Below are 25,440 nucleotides of genomic sequence, written 5' to 3'. Positions count from 1 at the left end.
ATATATATATATATATATATATATAGTATATTATATTATATAAAAGTACCTAAAAGTTAAAAAAAAAGAATAATAATAATAATAATAACAACAATAATAATATTTATTTGACAGAATTAAAATCTTGTATAGTGTACATAGTTTTATTAATAGAGTTTTCTTTTCACATTTGCAATTAATGGATGTTATTAAGCCTAATTATTGATATATATATATATATATATATATATATATATATATATATACATATATATTTCTACGAAGTGTGGGTTTTCTTTTTATCTTTTGAAGATTGTATTCCAAAGAAACTTATATTGAAACATTTACTAACTACGTGCCATTGTACACCTTGCAGATATTTGTATACATGCTAAAGACAATGATATTTTTGCAATAAGAATTTTTAATAAAGAAAACGCAAAAGAAAAAGGTCCAAAGAGAAAAGGATTCAACTCTTCTTTCTACCCTTTTTCTACGTCATATTTAACATTAACTTAACTTAGCACTAATTAAATGTAAATTTATTTGTTTGTAACTGACGTTTACAGACTCTTATAATCTCTTTTCTTATGCAAACATTCCTATTCGCAGCTTGCCAACCAACTAACCAAAAAAAAAAAAAAGAAAAAGCAAAAAAAAAAAGAAAAATAAAAAATAAAAGAAATCCATACAGTACGTATACACACCTACTATTTATGTATGAGCCGAATAACAGAAGAACTCTTGACACCCTCCCTTAGGCATTATGCCTGAACCAGTTTTGCGTCTCGTTAGTTTCACCTTCGCACGCTAAAGATTGTGAGATTCGCAAAATGGAAAATATAATTGCTACCACCGATTGCACCCCTGGTGATTCTTCTCCCGTGAAAGCAATTTTCGAGAATCAGGAATAATATCGGGCATGGACACGTGCCTATTGTTCCTGTTAAGCTTTTTCTCTTTCTTACTTTCTCTCTCTCTTTTCCTGCAAATTTAAGAAGGCTCGTTACCCTCCCACAGATTTCTATCCTCAAAGGATTGCATGCAACCACTAAGAGTAATTGCTAAAGTGTGCACGTGTTGAACCCATTGCCACGATTTCTCTCTCTCTCTCTCTCTCTCTCTCTCTCTCTCTCTTTCTCTCTCTCTCTCTCTCTTCTTTTGTAAAACGTCGTCGAAAAAGATCTCTTAGAAATAGTTTGAATAATGCATGAGAAATGAGGAATAAAAAAGAGAAGTACAATTATGATAAACAACATTTCCAACAAATTTTCTCTTGGATCGATGTTTAATGATTCCGAATAAAAGTGGTAAAATTCGAAGAAAAAAATAATTTAACACGCTGACTCGTGTAAAAGGAAAAAAAAGGGGTCACGATAAAAGACTCAGTTAAAAAAAAAAAGAAAACAAAAGAAAATAAGAAAAAAAGAATTCTGTCCCGGATCGATGTGTAATAATTCTAAAAAGAAGAAAAAAGAAATCAATCTCGAGAAAGAAATAATTTGACACGCTGACTCGTCGTGTGATATGATTTCACGATAAAAGCAAAAAAAAAAAAAAAACAAAAAAAAATGAAAAAAAATAAATTTCTAACAAATTTTATCCCAAACAGATCGTCGTGTATAAACGATTTTAAAGAAATTACAATTGGCAAGATAGAAATTTTGCTAATGGCAAAAAGAGAAAGATAAAGGAAAAGAATTATTGAAAAGAAAAAAAAATATCCACATATTCGCAAGTTATACAAACGAATAAAAAGTTGTTTAGTCACTCTTTGGTAGTATAACTAACCTAAGAGACTATGAAACTTCATAAATATTGCAAGATCAATAGAAAAGAGGGGGAATACATAATATAGCTAGGAGTGAGGTATACGATTTACAACTATGCAAAATTCTGACTCCAATGCGACCATTTTATTGATGACGTTCATATCTTTTACAATGTCACAGCCTTATCGACGTCTATCCATTTGTATCATTCATACACTCAAAATATATACACACATTCCAAACACATACACATATATATATATATATAATATCTGTGTGTGTGTGTGTATGTTATATCCTTTAATAATTTTATACTCGACATAGAAATTTTTTTTTTATCTAAGAGACATTTTTATAATCGTTCTTTTTTTTTTATCTTTTTTTTTTCTTTTTTTTTCTTTCTTTCTTTCTTTCTTTATTTATTTATTTATTTACAATAATGTAATTGTAGGAAGAATAAATATATATATATATTCTTTTCTTATGAATTTTGGATGGACAACAAGAGACACGTTTCTTAAGTTTTAGAGAAACCTTTTTAACGCAAATTTTATAATATCCTTTCTTTTTATCTCTCTTCTTTTTTTCTTTTTCTTTTTTTTTTTCTTAAATTACAATCAACTCGTTCTAATCTATCGATCGTATCAATATTTATCGACGAACATATTTATCGCAATAAGAAATTCTATGTGAAATTACCTTGGATGTGAATCGAATCGGCCAACTTATAAACTACATTACTACATTACTATTCTATTCTATTCCATTCTATTCTAGTTTCTTGCACATAGGCATATCCGATATGCGTTTGTACTATATTAGGTATTGCTGCACGATATGAATACCTTCAAATAATAGCAACGCGATAGAAATCGTCTTTCTTTCGTTGCGAGGAAAAAAAAAAGAAAAAAAAGCGGATGAAACGAAATAAAACGAAAAAAGGAGCGTGATAGGGGGAGGGGAGGGGTGGAGGCGGTGGAAAGAAAGAAACAAAAATTGATACAAAGCTATTCTAACAGTTCGTGCTAGGAATTGCATACGTACGTATATACATACATATATATATATATATATATATATATATATATATATATATATATACACACACAATTTAAAGAAATTTCAATGTATATACATACATATACGAGATATGGAATTAGGCTAAACGAGATCAAAATAATAAATCCGATGAATTTACTGAGATTTCTTTCATAAATATTCTTTCGGAAGACCGAGCAGTAATGCTCGATTATAAATAAAATCTATTTCTTTGGTCTTTCATTCATCATTTATCTTTTAAACTTTCTTCTCTTTTTCTTCCTATTTCTCTCTCTCTCTCTATCTCCCTCTCTCTCTCTCTCTGTCGCTCTCTAATCCCGATAATCTCTTTATTGCTAGTTTATTAGGAACGTGGAATAAATAATAAATATAAGAGATAGAGATTGTGATAGAGAAACAGAGACAGAAAGAGAGAAAGAGTGAGAGAGAGAGAGAGAGAGAGAGAGAGAGAAATAAATATTACAAAAAAATGATCTATCGAAGTAAACGTTAGATCGTCATTTCATTTTCAATGTTCTCATTCCTCTGATTCTCTTCGTATTCGTCACAACAGTGACAACATCTAGAATCACAATCATCGATGTTCTCAATGACGTAGGTCATGTAGGTGTCGATACTTTTCGCGTCCAGGGACGGTAGGGACAACGAAAGGGACACGGCATCTAGATCCGGTCCGAGGGTCGATTGCCAACCACCACCACAATTGGACTGCTGCGACCTTTTCAACTTCCGACTCCTCGTTGACAGCTTCTTGATCGCCTACGATGAAAAGCAACGATGTGTTTTTCTTTCTTGAAAATGTCAAACAACTCCTTCTCCTCCCTCCCACACTCTTATTCCCCCCACCCCTCCACCCACCCTTTTTACTCCTTCCTCCTTCTCTCTCTCTCTCTCTCTCTCTCTCTCTCTCTCTCACTTACTCTGTCTCTTTCTCTCTCATGCACGAGCACACACGCAACTCTGACGTAAAACGCGCAAGCTAATAGATTAAGTTACACGATAGTATTCTTATCTTTTGATGTATAACGTTACAACAACACGTTTCGAATCTTCATTATGGATAAATAATCAAGTTTCTTTCTTTCTACATTTTCCTCATTTTTGCGCGCGCGCGCGAGACCACCTATACGTTTACTTCTCTCGAATCGAATTGTTATTAAAATTATTAAACGGATGGAAAAAAATAGAGCACGAAACGGAATCGAACGGTCAAAAACTAGGAGCAAGCCAATGCCCGGGTCACTCGACGATGTCACGCTGGAAAATTAGGTCGTCGAGCACCGAACTCAACATATACATACATACATACATACATACGCACATACACATAGATATACCAAAACGTCCCATCTACCATTTTTCCTCTTTCCTTTTTTCTTTTCTGACTTTAAACTTATTTCACGTAGTTAAAGTTAACATTTTTCTTTTCTCCCTTTTATAAAAATAATTTAATATATATTTCTTACCCGTAAAATCCTACGTCCGGATTTGCTCAATAATTTCTTCAACATGATCACTCTAATATTTTCCTTTCTTCTTCTCCTTCTAACCCTTTTTCTCTTTCTTCTTCTATTTATTCTTCTATTATAGAATATTTCTTTATCTGAATGATGTCTTTTTAATGAGGATTTTCTTTGACGTCACCAAAATAGTATTAGTTAATTATCGAATGTTATGATCCTTTTTCATCCACTTTTTCTTCTTCTTTTTCTTCTTCTTCTTCTTCTTCTTTAACTTCTTCTTATTCTTCTTTTATATCCTGTTCTCTTAAGAGACAAGATAGAATGAGAATGCGCAATTCCAATCTGTCACAAATCTCTGATATTCTCAACGAAAGCTACGATCGATGCGAACTGTACGCCGTCGCGAGACGAAATGCCGCTCCTACGTACTACCCTCTCCTATTTATTACCTCGGTCGGCCCCGACCTTATCACACGTTATGAGCTCCCTCTCTTTCTCTCTCTCTCTCTCTCTCTCTCTCTCTCTCTCTCTCTCATTTTCTCTCTCCCTCTCTCTCTCTCTCTCTCTCTCTCCTGTTTACCCTCACCCTTTGTCACTTTTACGAGAGAAATTTTACGAGGCATCAAACGTTATACTGACACGCACACGACCAATCATCTTGGATATCTTCTCGTGCACATCCACTGATTTTGACTGGATCTTCTCGTGACAAGACATTTTTTTTTCTTTTCTTCTTTTCCATCTTCTTTTAATCAACGACAAATTATCTTTTATATATATATATATGCCTGTTCATATTCATTTATATATTGTAACTTGATTGTTGGAATACATTCATTGATAAAAGGATGAAAAAATAATGCAACGATCGATCCAATAATATTTGGTCCATTGGGTACGAAAGACTAGAGAGAGAAAAAGAGAGAGAGAGAGAGAGAGAGAGAAGAAAATCGAATTGGATTAATGGCTCGATGATTGATGACGAATTGTCAATAGAGTATATCTACTACGTATCTAAATCAGGGACATACGACAAGTTAATTGATCGTAGATTCCACTCGATTGATTTCTCGTCCTTGTGCATATGATATTTGTATTTTCGATCCTATCGATTAGACAGTATGCTTCTTTATGTTTTTATTTTTTTTTTCTTTCTATTTTTTTTTTTTTTTTATTTATTTTTACGGTTCAACAGATGATGATCGATCTCTTTTTCTTCCGTAAAAAAACATCAAAATATTCTCAAAATATGTTATTTTGTTATCTCGAAATATGTTATCGTGGTATCTCTTGTTATTCATAGATCATCGGACAGAAAGAATAAGAAAATGTACAATGTCAATGAAATATCTTCGTAACACTTTAACGTAATTAAATGATCGATCCTTAGATCGAGAATAGACTCTCTCTCCTAGTTCTCTCGTGCACGTGCATCACGTACGTAGACACGCGTCGATCTTACGTCTCTGCGGTCAGTTATGATCACAAATCCTCTATAATATTTCTAGAGAGAGAGAGAGAGAGATAGAGAGAGAGAGAGAGAGAGAGAGAGAAATCTTTGGCTTTACATTTTTGAGAGTACCATTTCGATGCCCTTTTTTCTTTATACGATACGAGAACATTAACACGTGTATCTTCTTTCGATATAATAATCGTTAAAGACGAGAAATTTACATTATTATTATTATTATTATTATTATAATTATTATTATTATTATTATTATTATATGATCCGATAGTTGCAGAATATCATTATGTATCTTTCATTTTTTAAATCTTATCTCAAATTAATTAAATATATAATTATCATATCATTATCATAAATTCAAGTTATATAAGTATATACTTAAAGTATGTTTTCGATCAATATAACAAATGAAAAATTGCGCATTAAACAAAACGAATATATTCAAGGATGTATAAATTATTATTATTAATATATATATATATATATATATATATATATATATATATATATATATATATATATATACATTCACGCATTCATGAATTTTATTAAAAATAATGAAACGAGAAGAACAAATGGATGAAAATAATAATAATAAAAATAATAATAATAATAATAATAATAATAATAATAATAATCGTACATTTTTTCTTTTCCCCTTTCTTCCCTCCTACCTTCCTTTCTTTCTTTCTTTTTTAATTTTTTCCTTTTTTTATTTCTTGTTTCCTTTGTTTTCTTTTTTTCTTTTTTTTTCTTTTCACCAAGTTAATTACAAATGCAAGAAAGATGAAAGGACGATAATGTTCAGCGTTCCCGTTCGCCAATAGTACTTTCAACAATACGTGTGTGGCGTGTATATACGTGTGACGCGTGTGAGCGAGATTGTTCTCACGCGAGGGCACGCGCCATTCGTGCCCCTCGACGTACGACGTTGAGCTACTCAGCCACGTGCCGGCTCGATGCGTTCACGGAAAAACTCATAATTGTCATAACATTCGAGCATGGACGAGAGAAAGACTAGGGAAAAGAAAAAAGAAAAAAAAAGAAAAAAAAATTATAAAAAAAAAAATGAAAGAAAGAAAGAAAGAAAGGAAGGAAGGAAGGAAGGAAGGAAGGAAGGAAGAAAAAAATTAGAGAGAGATAGAGTTAGAGAGAAAGATAGATAGAGAGAGAGAGAGAGAGAGAGAGAGAGAGATAAAGAGAGAGAGAGATAAAAGATCCTTCTATGAAATTGAAATCACAAGTGCCCTATTTCGTTCATTGCTAAAGCCTCTCTTTTTTGTGTTTGCAATCTCTCTTCTCTTTTCTCTCAGCACTTCTCGACGTTTTCTCTTTTGTTTGTTTTTTCTTTTTTTTTCGTTTTTTCTTTTTTTTTTTTTTTTTTTTTTTTTTTTTTTTTTTTCTTTTTCTCTTTTTTTTGCTCTTTTTGTTTATTTTTGCTCTCTCTCTCTTTCTCTCTCTTTCTTTTAATCATTTTTTTCGATGTTTATCTCTTCGGTTTTTTTTTCTTTTCCTCCCCTCTCTCTCGCTTACGTCAGTCAAACTCGTCGTTCGAGGAGTTATTCGTAATATTGGCCAATAATGTCGTCAGAAATTTTTTGATAATTTACATGTATCAACGAATTATAATCAACGATATATGCGTTTCTTGAAATAAATACGACGTTCGTTTTATTTTAAGTCTCCTTCGAGACTTTTATACGAGCTACCATTTTTTTTTTCGTTATCGTCTTGTTAAATCGATTGAAAGATGAAGAAAAGAAAAAAGAAAGAAGAAGAAGAGAAAAAGAAAAAAGTTAGAAAGTAAGGAAGAAAGAGAAAAAGGAAACATTTTAAATCGTTGAAGGATATTTGATCGATTTAATAAAAAAAAAAAAAAAAAAAAAAAGAAATATATATATATACATATATATTTAGATTATCGAAACAAATCGTATATACGTGTAAAAAAAAAAAAAATTAATTTCACATTAAACTATCTAAACGCGAATTAGTTTCGTATTCTTCTAAGGAAAATAATATCAATATAAAAACATTAATATCATTATATTAAATATTTATCATTTTCATTTGTCTTATCATTAGAATAATATTCCGAGAAAAATGATATTAATGTAAATATTGAGTATTTTTTTTTTTTGTTTTTCTTTTTTTTTCCAAAGAAACGAATGAAACTTTGTATTCGATATTTTTCATTCGAGCGATCGATAAAACGCCTTTTGTGTTTCTTGCAATCTCTTCTTTTTCTTTTTTTCCTTTTATCCCATACATTACTTTAAAACACGTGCCAGCTTTCCTTAATTACGATTATATTCCGAAAATAAATAATATTTATACGAAAAATCATGTTGTTACGTTAAAATAATAAAGAAAAAAAAAAAAACAAAAAAAAAAAAAGAAATCTTGAGTCGTTTCGTAGAAAATGATTAATAAATAAATTTAATCCAATTTCCGAGGAAAAAGAAAAGAAAAGAAAAGAAAAAAGAAACAACAACAAAAAAAATAAAGAAAATAAAATATCATTCTATTCGATAGTTTTCATGTTAACGAACGTCATTTCATGATTTACCCGGAATAACAGATAAAACTGTAGACAATGATAACATTGTCGAATTTGACGATACCAAATGACCAGTTATTTGTCTCGCCAATGAACCTAACAAGTTTATGTTGAGATATCTCGACGTATTATAATTTTACTGACGTCAATTCTCTCTTTCGATCTTTGTTATTCTTTTTTTTTCTCCTTTTTTTTTATTCTTTTTTCTTTCCTTATGTTTTTCTTTTTTCTCTCTCTCTCTCTCTTCCTCTCTCTCTCTTTCTTCCTCCTTCTGGAATTAACGCGTAAGTTCATTGCTCCGAAGATGAAGAAACGTAGCATTTGTATAAGCAACTTATCGCTGATCTATACAAAAATTCTTATATTCGTTTTGATCGATCGATCGATCGAATCGATGACGTCACATTTATAAAGAAAACTATTCAAATCCTTTACTCTTTTTCCTATTTCTCTCTCTCTCTCTCTCTCTCTCTCTCTCTCACTTTAATTTCGATCTTAAACCGGATTTAACTTAAATCCCAATGAGCTTCGCGCACGTGCTCAAATGTTAAACAGAAGGATCGTCAGAAAGCGTGCAATGAAGTTCTTAAAAATGATTTAATAAATCCATTCGTGAATAATGTTAATCTCTGATTAGATATTTATTTTTGGATATTATTGACGTATCTCGTTATTTTTCTTTTCTTTTTTTTTTTTCTTTTTCTCATTTTCTCTTTTTCTTTTTACAAAGCGAACGAACACACAATCGAACGTAAATAAAACGAACTAATAACAAAGATCGCGAATTTATTTACGATGGAAATTCCGCGTAACAATGAATGAAAATAAATAAATCGGACGAAAAAAAAAATAAAAGGGGCAAGGAGGAGGGAGTAAAAAAAATTCGAAATAACGAGGTAAAGAAAAAAAAAAAAAAAAAAAAAAAAAGAAAAAAATAAAGAAAAAAAGAAAACAATGATAGACGTATGTATGTATGTATGTATGCGTGTATGCATGCATTTATGTATGTACGTAAGAACGTTCGCGGCTTGCCCGGTGCTGGCCAATAAGTTTTAGGGGAAACAATTGCCATTGGCGATAGTATAACGACCGACGCGTGCCGTGTCACGTGGCTAAGAATGCACGTTCAAACATTGCATACGAGTGTTCACGTTAGAGGATAAAGAGAGTACGATAGAAAAATATAAGTCCGGTCTAATTGCGACGGCCGTTCCATTAGAGATTAAACTTCAAACGGTTACCGAATGTGTTTCTCTCGGATTAATTAATAATATCTTCTAACGTAAGGAAAAAACAAAATAAAAAAAAAAAAAGAAAACAGAAAACAAAAGGAAAGAAAATTCAAGGAATCGTCTTCAATCGACAAATTCATTTTTCTTTCTATTTTTTCTCTTTTTTCTTTTTTTTTTTTTTTTTAATTTGAATCTTTTATTTTTTCCTTTCGAAATAAAAAGTTCTTCTAATAAATTCTAAATATAAAACCAGAATGAAAGAGAATATATATAAGTTGAATCGAAGAAATTATAATCTCTCTGATGTTAGACTTTGAAAAGAGGTCAAAAGTTAATGGGACGTAAACGTTAATTATTCGATGACGTATTAAGCCAAGAATTTCATAAGAGTAAACGTCCTCGGAAACGTCACGAATTGCGTGACTACGTTTACGTTGATTTATCTCCAGCTGCAACTCGTAAATATTTGTAAAACTACGGTTACGACGGTACAGTCACGTAGCCAGGAAGATCATTAATTTCGATATTCATTGTCTATTTGAATTAATATTATCAATTATAAAAGATAACGTTAATTTATATTTAATATAATAAATCGACGAGTTCGTGGAATATATCTTCGAAAAAAAAAAAATATATATATATATATATATGAATGAAATATAAATATATATATATGAAATATAAATCTTTTATGATTATATTAATATCATAAACGAATTGCAGTTATCAACTGCACTCATTGTCAAATACGTGGGAAGAACATCGGTCGATGCCTCTCACACGTTTGTTATACGATTAAATATGATCCAGTAGTAGGTCTCTGTTGCAACGAGATGCACTCAATCGTCCAAAGTGCATCGTCTTCGTGTCAAATCATCGATCGGTAAAATAGTGCGGAAAAAAATAGATCATATACCGACAGATAATATTGCATACGGGTTGTTGTTAATGTCCACCAGATGGCGCATCGATCGCACCATAAAAAACAAACGACATCGTACACATACTTTCCTCTCTCTCTCTCTTATGAAAAACTTTTTTGGTTATACGCATGCGCAAAAATTCTCTCCATAAAATAAAAACAAATATGCTATATAATTAGCTGGCTAAAATCATACATGTTACTACATATATAGTTAAAACATATTATTTGTGTGTGTATATATATATATATATATGTTCTATCTTTACTCTTATGTATATGTATTACATAATTAAAGTCTCATATTTAATCGTACTGCGCACAATAACTTGCGTACAACATTCATAATAACTTTCCTTTTCTTATTTCATCGATGATCCTTCCTTACATCTATGAGGGACTAACCAATTATTCTATCCTCAATAGCTAGTGTGCATGGGAAATATCACAGTTAGGTTCGCTTTCTCTTATTAAACTTTCTCATGTTTTAGAAATAAATATATCGTTGATAGTTAATTATAGTTATGAAATAATTTTATTCTTGATAGTTTGAACACGCGAATTTCTCATAATTGAATTATACAGTTTCCATAAATGCCTCTACACAAATTCACAAACAAATAAATATTTTCTATTGAATTTTAACCTAACAAAAATTTTATAACCTATAAAAAGAGGAATGTTTTTGAATAATTTTCTATTACTAAGTTTATTATTAACAAAAGTATTACGAACAAATCAAAAAATAATTTATTACTTGTAATCAGTGAATACAATTGTGAAATATGAAGGAACAACAAGAATTATTACAACATTTGGAACAAGTCGAAGCAAAAGCTGGTGAAATTCTAACTGACAGACAAGAAATAATTGCACTTGATAAAAGAAGAAACGACGACAGGGTTGGCATGAGAGCATTGCAAAAGGCAAACAGTGAAAAAACTTGGATGACTATAGGTCCTATGTTATTAAAAATGTCAAGTAAAACTGCAGAAGAATTGCTTTTGAAGGGTACGCGCATTTTGCTTTCAATATTGTCGTTCGATTGAACAGATTATAATTTTACTTTTAATTTCATTATTACAGATCAAAAACAATGCGACATAGAAGTGAATAAATTGAGAAGCGACTTAAAGATCAAAGTAAACGAGCTGAGAGATTTGGAATTGAATCCACCTGTACCCGGATTAATGTTAAAACCTATGGCCTATAAAGAGATGTCTGCCATGAACCAAGTTCTAGGAGGAAATTCTTAATTACTGTTAATATTAATTAAATATATAACTTTTAATTTAACAATAAATTGTCGTATTTAAACGCTGTGTTATTAATTAAGTACATTCACACATTTACCGACACGAATGAATTCTAAATCTATAATAAACAGCTAACGCCATCTATACCTAAATCTCGCAAACTAATCGATAATTAACAGAAACAGTAGGTAATTCAGAGGAACAGTCGATAATTGATATAACAGTCGATAATTGATATAACAGTCGATAATTGATATAACAGTCGATAATTAAAAAGAAATCGATCGATAAGTATTTCTGATTCAAACAACTAAGATTAAATATAAATTATTTTATCGAAATATTAAAAAAAAAAAATATATATATTGTTTTGGCAACTAAGTCATTGCAGATTTGGTCACCGCAACGACTTAGTTGCCAACGGGATATTTTGTTGGCAACTAAGTGATTGCGGATTTGGTCACCGCAACGACTTAGTTGCCAACGGGATATTTTCTTGGCAACTAAGTGATTGCGGATTTGGTCACCGCAACGACTTAGTTGCCAACGGGATATTTTCTTGGCAACTAAGTGATTGCGGATTTGGTCACCGCAACGACTTAGTTGCCAACGGGATATTTTCTTGGCAACTAAGTGATTGCGGATTTGGTCACCGCAACGACTTAGTTGCCAACGGGATATTTTCTTGGCAACTAAGTGATTGCGGATTTGGTCGCCGCAACGACTTAGTTGCCAACGGGATATTTTGTTGGCAACTAAGTGATTGCGGATTTGGTCACCGCAACGACTTAGTTGCCAACGGGATATTTTCTTGGCAACTAAGTGATTGCGGATTTGGTCACCGCAACGACTTAGTTGCCAACGGGATATTTTCTTGGCAACTAAGTGATTGCGGATTTGGTCACCGCAACGACTTAGTTGCCAACGGGATATTTTCTTGGCAACTAAGTGATTGCGGATTTGGTCACCGCAACGACTTAGTTGCCAACGGGATATTTTATTGGCAACTAAGTGATTGCGGTTTTGGCAACTAAGTGATTGCGGTATTGGCAACTAAGTGATTGCGGTTTTGGCAACTAAGTGATTGCGGTTCTGGCAACTAAGTGATTGCGGTTTTGGCAACTAAGTGATTGCGGATTTGGTTTCCGCAATGACTTAGTTGCCAAGGCGAAACCGCAACGACTTAGTTGCCAAGACGAATCCGCAATGACTTAGTTGCCAACGCAAATCCGCAATCACTTAGTTGCCAACCCAATATATATAATTAATATATATTTAATAATAATAATAAATTAATTTTATATATATATATATATGTATATATATATATGTGATATGAATTATTATGTGGAATATTGTAACCAAGTCCTGTTCCAAGATGAAACCTGATCGAAATGTATTAATTAATAAAATATATATATATCATACCTATTGAATAACTTCATTAAATAAATAATTATTATTAATATATTTCGAATATATCAAGAAATAGAATTAATTTAACAAATCAGTCGCATCTAACGCGAATTTCAGTTCCATTTTATTCTGCGATTAATCTTGGCCTGTGCAAAGAGATAACGATAGGAAGTCAAACTTAGAAAGAAAGAAAGAAAAAAAAAGGAAAAGAAAAAGGGGAAAAAAAAGGAAAGAAAGATATACATATTTATATTACTCGTCCGATCGTGCCTTATCTCATGCGGTTTATATTTTGATATTCCTCTTCACGCCATAGTGCAATCCGCGTTCAGTGAAACACTTTTCCTGCACTCATTAAAAATCTTACTCATCTTCCGATAACGTAATGAGTAATTAGTGACACTCTAGACGACTGAGATTTCTTCTTTGTTGTATAACTCTCTCTCTCTCTCTCTCTCCCTCCCTCCCTCTTACACACATATACACATATTCTTTCAACAATAAGAGCTACGATAGAAGAAGATTGTCAAAAAAAAAAAAAAAAAATTTATATACGAGAAATATATTTCTTCGTTAAACGAGAAATCACATTATAACGGGCCTTAGACCATTTATCTTCGTTTGAAACGTGTTTAGGGTAGTTAGAAGAAAGAAGTAGAAGAAGGGTTGAGAGGAAGAGAGGCAGGGAGGGAAGAAGGGATGACGAGAGTAAAGAAAAGAAAAGGAAAAGAGTGCTAGAATTCTCTTTGTCGTTAAATGTATTAAATTATTGCCGGAAAGCTCTTTGCATACAATGGGCTTCGGTTGGTCTAAACGAATATACGTATATGAGAGGAAGAGAAAATATAAGAGAAAAAAAAAAAATAAATAAAAAAAATAAATAAAAAGAAAGAGAGAGATACACAAAGGGACGGCTCTGGCTACCTACCAAGCTTATTCCCTTATCTTCGCTTCTTTACCTGCGACGACGGGTCAAAATAACAGAACTAAGCGACGCGACAGCTAAAATTTATAATTCCATGCAGGCGCCTCTTGTCTACGCCCACTACGTACGAAGATCTTGTTTTGGTTGGCACGCGTATCGTCAGGATAACATTTATTTGCCTTGGTATATATGTGTTTATTTGTATATATATGTGTGTGTGTATATATATATATGTACATTGAAAAACAATGGTGTTAAATTGCACAAGAAATTTGTGACAATATTTTAAAACGATACATTAAAATCAATATTAATCAATTTCTACTTAAATATATCGTAGCTTTATGTAAAAACAAATCAATCGAATGTGAATCAACAATTTGATAAAGATCGATCATAATAATCGTGCATTCATCCACGCATGTATATGTATATGCATATATGTAGATATAGAGATAAAATCATGTAGAAATTGTTACTTTTGTAAATAAGTAATGAAAGAAATTTCACAATAATAAGAATTTTAATGAGTTAAGATCTCTAGTGTGCATTCTTAAAGAAAATATACTCTCAGACTTCTAATCCGACAATGTCTTTGTTTGTCCTTAGCTTTTCCTTATTTAAAATTAGATTTACTTGTGCATATATATTTAAACATTTTATAAAGTTATTTTATCTAAGAGAAGAAAAAAAAATAGAAGAAAAAAAGAAAAGCTATGATCTATTTCACTCATAGAAAATATATATATATATATATACATACATGTGTGTGTGTGTGTGTGTGTGTGTGTGTGTGTGTGTGTGGCATTGTGAAAAACAAAGAACGCATGTGCACGTGCTCATGTACACAGAGACGCGATTAAAAAGAGAAAGAAGTCATTTTCTTAATCCTACTTTTTCTTTTTTCTATTTACTAATGGTAATAGAAACAAAACATTACGATAATAATACTTTCCATTTGATTTGATTTCGATAAGATCAATAATAATCGGACAAAGATAAAAGTTCATTCTACTTTTTCTTCTTCTTCTTCTTCTTCTTCTTCTTTCTTCCTTTTATTTTTTTCTATTTTTTTTTTCTTTTTTTTTCCCCCAATCATAAACATGATAATTCTTAAACGCTGATATACATATATATATATATATATATATATATATATATATATAATACCATTGTTATTATCTATTCAAATTGTTAATAAGCCTTGAGAAAAAAAAACAGAAAACAAAGCAAAAAAAAGAAGAGGAAGAAGAAGAAGAAGAAGAAGAAGAAGGAAAAAAAAAAGTATACCAATAGTTTTCCTCATATTTAAATACTTCCACTTATCAGAATGTTTCTAAATTATCCTATCGAAATATAAGTAACTAAGCTATTTACTTACTACGAGTAGTCTTTGTAGTCGGCATTGTCTTCGTCGTTAGATTTTATCGTCATGAAAGAAACATCGGACAAAGATAGAAATAAAGAGTAATAGATTGATTTAATAGACGATCCGATCCGATCCGATGATCTATCTGTTCCATGTACCTATTTACTAACATGTTGTATCTGAAACATATATAAGTAAAATATTAAATTGTTACTATACGATAAGGATCTATTTTACAATATATATATATATATATATATATATATATGTGTGTGTGTATATTATTATTACAAAAAAAAAAGAAGAAAAAAAAAATCTAACGTTCTCTCATGCGTACAAAATAAAAATCTAATGTAACGATATAAAATAAATTATTAGAAGGAAAGAATATGAAGAGTAGAAGAAAAAGAAATTAAAAAAGAAAAAAAAAAAAAAAGGAACATAACGATTTCATTTAATTTCATCTCTCTCTCTCTCTCTCTCTCTCACTCTCACTCTCACTCTCACTCTCTCTCGTTGCATTTATACACGTGTACACGTGTACATATTACACACGTACGTACATGCATACATATATAGATACATGGAACTGACCAATAAGAATCGTGTGCATTAATAAAGAAATCGCACGCACATGATATCAACAACGGCTCCGCGTATTGTCTATCCATCGTTTTAACGAGCCGCAGCGAGCAGCGAGCTGTAACGCACGTGCTGTTTTCGCGCCATGAAAGAGAGAGAGAGAGAGAGAGAGAGAGAGGAGGAAAAAAAGGAGAGAAAAAAAGAAAAAAAAAAAGAAAAAAAAAAGAAAAAAAAGGAACAAGAAATAAAGAGAGAGAGAGAGAAGAGGGAGGAAGCGTTGACTCATTTCGTGCAACTTCCATGAGCGCTCTCTTGTCTCGCAGCTGCGAGAGAGAGCAGAGTCCAGACGTTTAACTTAGTACATTTGTTCATATATTCTCTCATTCGATTTTGTTCTTTCCATTTATTCGCGAATCCTATCTTATATTATTCAATCCTGCTGCGCAGGTTTATATATATATATATATTACGTTTCATATTTTACCGGCAATACACACAGGATCCCATTTATCTTTCTCCTTTGTCTCTCTTATCTCAGGGAAATGCCCCTTCTTCGTTACAGTGGAACACGTTACACATTTATTCGACTATCACGTTTCTTTCACGTTCACGTTTACGTTTGGAAAATACTAGCTTTTTTTCTGCTGCTTCTCCTTCTTCTTCTTCTTCTTTTTCTTCTGCTTTTCTTATCGAACTCATCGATCATTCCACTAAAAAGAAAAAAACGATCTAATTAAAAATTGCGTTGATTGTAATCCCTTCTTTTCTTTCTTTCTTTCTTTCTTTCTTACTAAAATCCTACGCTCTAATTCCATTAAAGAAAAAAAAAAAGAAAAAAACTCAGTCAGAAATAATGTTGATTATAATGTTCTTTTTTTCTTTTTTTTTTTTTTTTCCTCTTTCTGTTTTGTTTTGTTTTGTTTGTTTGTCCGATGGTTTTTGTTTCTTCTTTTTTCACATTAAAATTCTGCGAATTCTTTTACTAATTCATCCAATCAATTTTAAATTATGAAAAGTATAGAAAGATTGATAGATGCTTGTCTATTTTTTTTTTTTATATATATATATGAAGTCTCGATATGAAGAAGCGAGTAATTCTTAATAGTAGTGTAATATGTCGATGCGTAGAAATGACGACAAGCCGCAATTATTTAACGTTTGATATTTATAGTTTATAAATTTATAGACAAAAAAAAAAAAAAAAGAAAAAAGAAAAACTCAATACAACATTGTTTTACCAATGCATATCGTATAATATTAAATACACAGGTAAAATTACCTGAACAGATGTTAAATAGAAACAATCTCTGAAAGTTTGATTAATTTAAATAACACGAAGAAATATTCGTAACAGTTTCAAATTGCTTAGTTGGCAAATGTGAAATTTGAGAGAAAGAGAAAGAAAGAGAGAGAAAGAGATAAAGAGATTATTACTATTATTATTATAATTATAATTACAACTATAATTATAACTACATTTATAATTATAATTAATAACTATAATAATAATAATAATAATAATAATAATAATAATAATATAATAATTATTGTAATACATGGTAACGTAGCAGAGAGGTCAGTTTTATCTTTGTGAAACGTCGCTGATAAGATACGACGGGAATATAATTATGTTGAGGTATTCAATACAATTGTCGTCTCTTAAGAATGTGTTTTATAAACGTTCGAAAAATAAACGAATGATTTTATCGTTGACTAATCAACTATGATGTTAGACATTTATTTTTGTCTAACAGATAAACGAGAAAATTATATTATCGTGCTCTAAAACAAAATTATTGATTCTCATTTCTAAATAGATCTATCAAAAAAAAAAAAAAAAAAAAAAAAAATACAAACAAAATAAAATAATAATAGTAATAATAATAAAAATTTCTAATTTTTTCAAGACGATAGATACACATACGTATAATAATTTTTAATAAAAATAGATAAATAGGATAGATTTTACGATCATTATTAACTTGTAAATATATCTAGTAAGCAATTAACATGTATTATTACATTGATAAGTTAAGTATTTCGTCTATGGTGTTTTCATGAGAATTATAATGAAACTAGATAAGAAAAAGTATCGTTAAATATTTTCTTTCGACTAAACTCAAAAGCTTAAAACTATAATACAGAAATGTTAATTGCTTTAAATTGAGTTAAAGTAAAGAAACAATACTATTTCTGTCAACGAATGATCTCTCTCTCTCTCTCTCTCTCTCTTTCTCTCTCCCTCTCTAAAAGCACACTTATTTGTCCTAATCTCGAGACCTTCGACTTCGTTCGACAAGGTCCGTGTTAGTTTGCCAAAGAGAAAAGTGTGTCAATGAGAAGGGAAGCACTTTTTCCAATTAGATATAAAAATTCGTACAAATTCTATCGTTAAAAAGAAATGATCTTTTTTTCTTCTTTTTTTCTTATTAGATGTTTCTTCGATCGAACCAACTTGTTTATATGATTTTTAATAAAAGAAAAAAAGAGGGGAAGCAAAAAAAGTGAAAGAGAGAGAGAGAAAAAAAAGAGAAAGAAAGATAGATTTAGATAAATAAATAGATAAATAGAGAAAGATGTGTATATATATATATATATATATGTCGAAAGAAAGAGATCGTATTACGTAGAAATAGCGATTAGATTCCATCGATTTTTTTATTTCTTCTCTTTTTATCCATTTATCGATCTACGTTCCAGCACGCTCGTAAAGCACCTTCGTAGATCAGAATCTCTTTGATGAAATAAGAGGAATAAAAAGAAGAATAAGAATAAGAATAAGAATAAGAAAAATAAGAAGAAGAAGAAGAAGAAGAAGAAGAAGAAGAAGAAGAAGAAGAAGAAGAAGGAGGGTAAGTGCTATGTAATTCTCGCTGAGATGAAACGTACCGCGCGATTCAATTCGCGATTCGAACGGCAATGACATTCCGCAACGTCGTAATTTTTCTAATCGTTAAGCACATTCAAATATGGCGATCAAGTTGGGTCCTTGGCTATATAGGCAGAAGTTGGCTCAAGGACGACTGCCACTCGTCGGTCTATTCGAATTTCATCATGGATGCGAAGCTGGTAAACGGGTGAATGTCAGCTCTTTGCGCTTCATTCGTCTATGTATATATATATATATATATACGTATGTATGTATGTAACGAGAGAAAGGGAGAGATAAAGATAGAGATAGAGAAAAAGAGAGAGTTTCCATTCCTCCCCCTATCTCTCACTCTCTCTCTCTCTCTCCCTTTTTGCTGAAAAAGAAAAAATATTATTTATCAAACAAATATTATTTATTTTTAATCGTCGAAGGAAACAAAAATAGAAAGTGGAAAAAAAGAAAAACAAAAAAATTTGCGATATCTTGAAAGAGATATATATATATATAAATATCTTTATGTATAAAGATATTTATTTATCTCTTTTTTTTATCTCTTTTCTTTTATCTTTTTATCGGTAAAACAAATCAAAAAAAAAAAAAAGAAAGAAAAAAATCTACCGAAGTGTAGCGCTGAGCACTCTCGAGCAAAGGGATATGTCGGGCACTCGGCTACAGGTGCCACCTGCGAGTTCCGTAAGCATGAAAGAGAAAGAAACAGAATGAGGGAAGGAAGAAAAGAGAAGAGAAGAAATGAGAGAGTGAGAGAAGAAGAAGAGAGAGAAGAGACGAGAACAGAGAGAAAGAGAGTGAGAGAGAAAGAGAAGATATAAGGGAGGTGAAGAGAAAAGGGAAAGCTTGAGGAACGTCGTCGTCTAGTCGTAGCCGGTGGCGGCAGGTTAAGGCGCGAATATCCAACATATCAGATCGGTGAGTCACGTCGGCTCTTGTTCGATGCGTTCCGGCTACCCCATTCGCCGCCCACGCGACAGCCCAAGCTCTGACTCATCAACGTTTCTTGGAAACGGTGCGCGTGTCTCATTTGAAATTTTCGGCTTGCGAGGAAACCAACAATGATGATTTCTTTTAACTACTTACTTATCTATTAACATACTGATATCGTTCATTTTTCGTTACTCGTTAATAATATTATTACTATTACTTCCTATTAATGTTGTTGAATTGTTCTTTCTATTAGAGATATTATTCTTATTATTATTTGTTGCTACTGCTACTACTGTTCCTGCTATTATTGTTACTTTTGTTATTGCTATTGTTGTTATACTGCCTTGATATTGCTTTAGATATTATTATTCCTTCTTCTTCTTGTTTAATTCTTCTATATCATTACTATGGGATAAAAAGAGAGAAAGAGAGAGAAAAAAAGATGATAAATCAAATTTTTTGACTGACTTTTTTTAGTTACAACAGACATTTATACTTCCCTCTGAGATCGATAACATTACACTGTCGTTGATTTCGTGCAATTTCCCTTTGCTCCCCTCTTGTCCACCCTCTTTTTCTTGAGGAAAAGGGGGTCGGTCGGTCCCGACATAGCGGTCACGCTCCGATGCATTCTCAACCCCTCTTATGCACCCTTATTCCTTACCACTTTACTTTCTTACGCGATTAAAACAACATCCTATTGTAATAAGTGAGAAGGTACTGGTGCGTAAAAAAAAAAAAAAGAAAAGAAAAAAACGAAAAAAGAAAAAGAGAAAGAAAGTAAGAGGAAGAAAAGTAACATGTACATTATAGGTTATTATAACGCGCACTTCGTCGAATAGGTCGATGTTTCGGTCTTACCAACGTCATTGTTATTTCAATCAAAATCATTTATTCGCAATCCAAATTTCGAGATACGTTCGTATTTCTAAATATAACCAACGAAATTCTAACCTTAACATCGTTTACGTACGTAACGTTCGTACGAGATGATATTTGGTTACGTAGCCGTTGGGATTTTTCGAACCCACGACCGTGTCCTACTTTCGTACGTTAAAAAAAAAAAAAAAAAAAAGAAAAAAAAAATAAGGAAAGAAACGTTCCTCGTTGAAATTTTGTCACGCTTCCGACGAGGAAGAAGATATCATCCAATCACGATCGTTCACACTAAATGTTCTCACTCAGGTAACCACGAATCATCGAGAACCCTTTCCCTCTGACGTATCTACATGATTTTTTACGCCCGATAAGTGTTTTCAATTAAAAAAAAAAAAAAAGAAAAAAAAGAAAAAAAAAGAAAAAAAAGGAAGATCCTTCACAAGAAGAGCAAGACGATAAAAATACCAATGAACATGATCGAGTTCAAGTAAAGAGAAAGGAAAGAGAAAAAAAGAAAAGAAAATGAAGAGACGAAAAAAAAAGTGGGAACGAACGCGATAAGTGTTCGAGCGTGTTAAGTGTTTAAGTGGAATGAGAAAATCAAAAAAAAAATAAAAGAAAATATCCCCGTTCGTTTTTTCTCGTAATCGTAAATAAAAAAAAAAAGAAAAAAAAATATGAAAAAAAAAAGAATAAAATTTAATTTGTAACCGATTAGGTGCCCGCTTGTAAAAGTACCCGCTGTATCCGTACGTCCCTGATGCGCGCGTTCCACGGCGTCGCAGCGAGCCGATTGGTTCTAGCTCGAATAACTAAATGACGTCATTGTCGTTCGGGTAGCATCGGGGCGTATAGAGGCGGAACGATCTTAGCCGAACTCGGCCGAGCATAGGACCGAACGCATCGCGAATCTTTCGAGGTATTCCCCCGCGGTATGAGTCATCGGGCTTTTAGTTTCGCACGGTTTCGGAGCAAAGGAGCCTGCTGCACGATAACCGTGCACACCTCGGACGCTTTTTAAACGTGTTTCGAAGGAAAAGAAAAGAGGTGGGAGGGTGGGAGGGGTTAGAAGAGGAAGAGAGAGGGAGAGAGAGAGAGAGAGAGAGAAGGAACTACTACGACGGTATCTTTTCGAATCGAATTCTTTGCTACGCTTGAGAAACGAACACAGTACGCTACGTAAGTACTTGTGAGTACTTACGAACGTATCGAATTTTTGTTCGCGTTGTGTCTTTGTTCCATTTTTTTTTTCTTTTCTTTTCTTCTCTTTTCTTCTTTTGGTATCTCTATTTTTAAAGACGAAGATAGAGAAATAGTCTTTATATATAGATGAAGAGATAGAGATAGTGATAGGATTATCTCTCTTTCTTTACTTTCCTCCTTTCTTCCATCTTTCTTCGTGATCGTTTTATACGAAATCAACGCGACTTGATCGACGCGACGAGGGGGGAAATTAAAGAAAAAAAAAAAAAAATCACACGTACATATATACACACAAACATACATATATGTATATGTAGAGAGAGAGAGACACAGGCACACATACACATACGTAACGTTGTACGTAAAGTAACGTATGCACGGACTTCGTGTATCAACGTAAACGAAGAAATACGTACGAAAAGAACGATTGAGGAAAAGAAATAAAAAAGAAAAAAGAAGAAGATAAAGAAAAATGAAGCTGGACGTGTCCGACGTATTATACGACAGCTCGAGCGTTTCCAGCGACAGCGGTACGTCACAGAGTTCCCGCGTCAGCCATGATTTTCTCTCCAGCATCGCTAACTCAGCTACGCTGCCGGGCAACGTAAGTACATTACATATATATATATATATACATTAACACATATGCGCGCGCGCGTACACATACATATATATATATAGATATCTATACAGATATATATATAAGATACGTAGTCGAGTACGATTCGTTGCTTTCGAAGAATTAAAAGAAGATGATAGAGAGAGAAAAGAAAAGAGTAAGAGGAAAGGGAATCTCATTAAAAATTTTTATTTTATTTCGTTAATATATAATAATATTAACATATTTATTTCTTTGAATCTGTCTGAAGTGAGTAAGTAATACGGATATTCGATTCGATACGATATTCGATTCGATTCGATTCGATTACGATTTCGATTACGATTACGATTACGATTACGATTCGATTCTCTCTCTAGTAACGTTTATAAAAGATCATAAAAATGTGTTTCGTATTTTCTTTCTTTCTTTATCGCGTTTATTCAATGTTCTTTATGTAGATATATTTGATTATTTTACATGTTACTTACTAATTGACAAATTAGTGACTTACTAGTGGTATAATTTATTAAATATAAGGTGGATTTTTAGTTTTTTAAGTGGTACAATTGATTCAACGTAAGTAATTACTCAACACACACACACACATACATACACATATATATATATATATATATATATATATATTCTTTCGTTTATTTCCAATCGAATTTGTTTCTCTTTTTTCTTTTTTCTCTATTTGTGCCTTCTCCAGCACCTTCCCCTTCACCATTTCTCTTCGGTCGAGAATATTACGTAACACGTTAAGGACGCGCAACCGATGAGAAAACAGTTAAAACAACGGGGTGTTTAAAAGCGTGTAAAACGAGCGAGAACTCTCTTCGATTGCGCTCTTGCCTTTTCTGTGGAGAGAGACAGAGAAAGAGACAGAGACATGAGAGAAAGAGAGAGAGAGAGAGAGAGAGAGAGAGAGAGAGAAAAGCGAGTAGGAGTATAAGAATGAGTGAGACAGAAAGAGAGAGAAATAGAAAGAGAGGAAGGATCAGGAACTTTCCAGAAAGGGGCACCGTTCTTTTACAACACACATTAAAACAGAAAGTAATACAACTATATATATATATATAAATATATATGTATAAATGTATGTATGTATATATAAATGTTTATATACATTTATTTAGAAAATAAATGTTGTCTGTATATATATATATATATATATACAGACAACATCAAAGACCTTACTACGTTACTAATATATATATATATATATATATATATATTAGTAACGTAGTAAGGTCTTTGATTTAATAAATGATTTTCTTCATAATGATCATTAATATTCTTCTTTCAACTGTTACAGAAAAAGAATTATTCTCTTCTTTTTTATGTTGGTATTAATTATTTACCATAGATATGATTATATATATATATATACATAGATATATCTGGTATATAAGTTCAATTACTTGGTTACGTTATAAGGAGGGAGAGAACGTGAAAGAGGTTCTCTCTCGTTGAGAGAACTCGTAGATAAAGTGTCCCTCTCGTAGCGAGCACGCTAAGTGTGGATCCGTTATCCGTAAATACATATATACATATGTATGTATATATATATATATATATATATATATATATATGTATATTGCACGCAGTAGCGTTGCTAATTTTACAAACTGGCCCCTAACGTCATCGCTATAAACCGATCTCTCTCTATCTCTCTATCTCTCGATCTCTTTTTTTTTTCCGCCTTCTTATAACTGCTTTTTTAGTGTCGATTGTCGAAAAAGATTTGCTTTTGTTTACGTTGCATCTCTCTCTCTCTCTCTCTCTCTCTCTCTTTTTATCTCTTATTAAATTCGTTGCTGATTACGTGTATTAGATCAATGATTAAGAAGCCTCTATACGATTACGTCGAGTTTGATTCGACAAAAAAGGTTATGTCGATTAGAGTATGGTTCGACAAAAAGGTTATGTCGAGTATGGTCCGACAAAAAGGTTATGTCGAGCGTGACTCGACAAAAAGTTACGACGTTCGTTGATCGACAAATCATTGACTACTCGGTTTTTTGTTCTCTCTCTCTCTTTCTCTCTCTCTCTCTCTCTCTCTCTTACCCTCTCTCTTTCCTGTTCATTTATTTTTTTTTTTATCTCATTGACATACCAATTGACCGACACGCTTCCGTGATACTCATGTATGTTCAATTTTCTTTCCTTTTTTTTTTGTATTTCTGTATTTATTTATTTTATTTTTTTGAAGAAACGGATCAAAGATCGAAGCGAAAAGGATAGAGAGAAGCAGAGAGAGAAACAGAGAGAGAGAGAGAGAGAGAGAAAGAGAGAGAGAGAAAGAAATAGAAATAATACATATGTATTATTTAGAGGATAGGCGGCGAACAACATATAAGTGTTTCGTCATTTAGGAAAGATTTTACATATATATATATATATATATATTTATGTATGTATGTATGTATGTATTTGTATATACTACTATTGTATTGCAAAGATAATACAATGGCTAGATCGCGTTTGATCGAACTAACTAACTTACGTACGTGTAGTACGTGTAGTACGTGTAGTATGAATGTACGTACGTACGCCAACTTTCATTCCGGTCACGTTTCTTGTGTATCCATTTAAGGTGCATACACCGCATGTGCACGATATATCGCCAATAAATAGCTGGATTTAGTTAGAAACGTCGCTAACCAATCGTGATGTAGTTTTAAATTTGACGAGCAAACTAATCGTATATAGTTAATTGAAAATATTTTATCATAATACATATTAAAACTTTCCCGTGATTATTATTATTATTATTATTATTTAATTATTTATCTATTAATTCATTTCCGTGATCTACATATATATATATATATATATATATATATATATATATATATATATGAAAGATTTTTACATGTTCATAAACTCGTGTAATACATGAAAAAAAGAAAAATGAATAGATAAATAAATAAA

At 31.8% G+C, this 25,440-nt stretch overlaps 3 protein-coding genes and 1 long non-coding RNA gene across 6 annotated transcripts in view; 2 read left to right on the top strand and 2 right to left on the bottom strand.

Annotated features, from left to right (window-relative positions):
- Window positions 1–84: 84 nt before the first annotated feature.
- Window positions 85–19,238, bottom strand: LOC124955784. The gene is made up of 4 exons (XR_007102970.1): window positions 18,896–19,238; window positions 16,491–16,716; window positions 15,437–15,603; window positions 85–964 (listed from the first exon to the last, which is right to left on the bottom strand). It is a non-coding gene; the product is annotated as an uncharacterized LOC124955784 (long non-coding RNA).
- LOC124955783 lies at window positions 2,127–4,702 on the bottom strand. The gene is made up of 2 exons (XM_047510711.1): window positions 4,277–4,702; window positions 2,127–3,569 (listed from the first exon to the last, which is right to left on the bottom strand). The coding sequence occupies exons 1-2, from the start codon at window positions 4,319–4,321 to the stop codon at window positions 3,300–3,302; spliced, it is 315 nt and encodes a 104-aa protein (XP_047366667.1). The 5' UTR covers window positions 4,322–4,702; the 3' UTR covers window positions 2,127–3,299.
- Window positions 10,734–11,775, top strand: LOC124955782 (p53 and DNA damage-regulated protein 1). 3 transcript variants are annotated; one of them, XM_047510708.1, is made up of 3 exons: window positions 10,734–10,908; window positions 11,250–11,469; window positions 11,545–11,775. In XM_047510708.1, the coding sequence occupies exons 1-3, from the start codon at window positions 10,894–10,896 to the stop codon at window positions 11,712–11,714; spliced, it is 405 nt and encodes a 134-aa protein (XP_047366664.1). In that variant the 5' UTR covers window positions 10,734–10,893; the 3' UTR covers window positions 11,715–11,775. The 3 variants fall into 3 exon arrangements, with proteins under 3 accessions (XP_047366664.1, XP_047366666.1, XP_047366665.1); XM_047510710.1 differs by having other exon boundaries at window positions 10,741–10,908; window positions 11,226–11,469; XM_047510709.1 differs by having other exon boundaries at window positions 10,744–10,913; window positions 11,226–11,469.
- Window positions 19,239–21,791: 2,553 nt separating the features above from the next.
- LOC124955780 (transcription factor kayak) overlaps window positions 21,792–25,440 on the top strand; it is a 46,048-nt gene continuing 42,399 nt past the window's right edge. The window contains exon 1 of the mRNA XM_047510701.1: window positions 21,792–22,506. Coding sequence (XP_047366657.1) covers window positions 22,375–22,506 — 132 coding nt within the window. The 5' untranslated portion in view covers window positions 21,792–22,374. The remainder of the gene's footprint in view (window positions 22,507–25,440) is intronic.

Source organism: Vespa velutina, chromosome 19 (genome assembly GCF_912470025.1).
Source record: "Vespa velutina chromosome 19, iVesVel2.1, whole genome shotgun sequence".
NCBI classification, from domain to species: domain Eukaryota; kingdom Metazoa; phylum Arthropoda; class Insecta; order Hymenoptera; family Vespidae; genus Vespa; species Vespa velutina.
Note: the sequence above shows the minus strand (reverse complement) of the source record. Positions and strands in the feature narration are given on the sequence as shown.

Excerpts from the sequence above, each read along its gene's own strand:
- LOC124955782 (XM_047510708.1), top strand. Across the intron at positions 11,470-11,544 it reads AGAAGAATTGCTTTTGAAGG|ATCAAAAACAATGCGACATA; the intron begins GTACGCGCATTT and ends TCATTATTACAG.
- LOC124955783 (XM_047510711.1), bottom strand. The coding sequence starts at position 4,321 with ATGTTGAAGAAATTATTGAGCAAATCCGGACGTAGGATTTTACGG. Across the intron at positions 3,570-4,276 it reads CCGGACGTAGGATTTTACGG|GCGATCAAGAAGCTGTCAAC; the intron begins GTAAGAAATATA and ends TTTTCATCGTAG.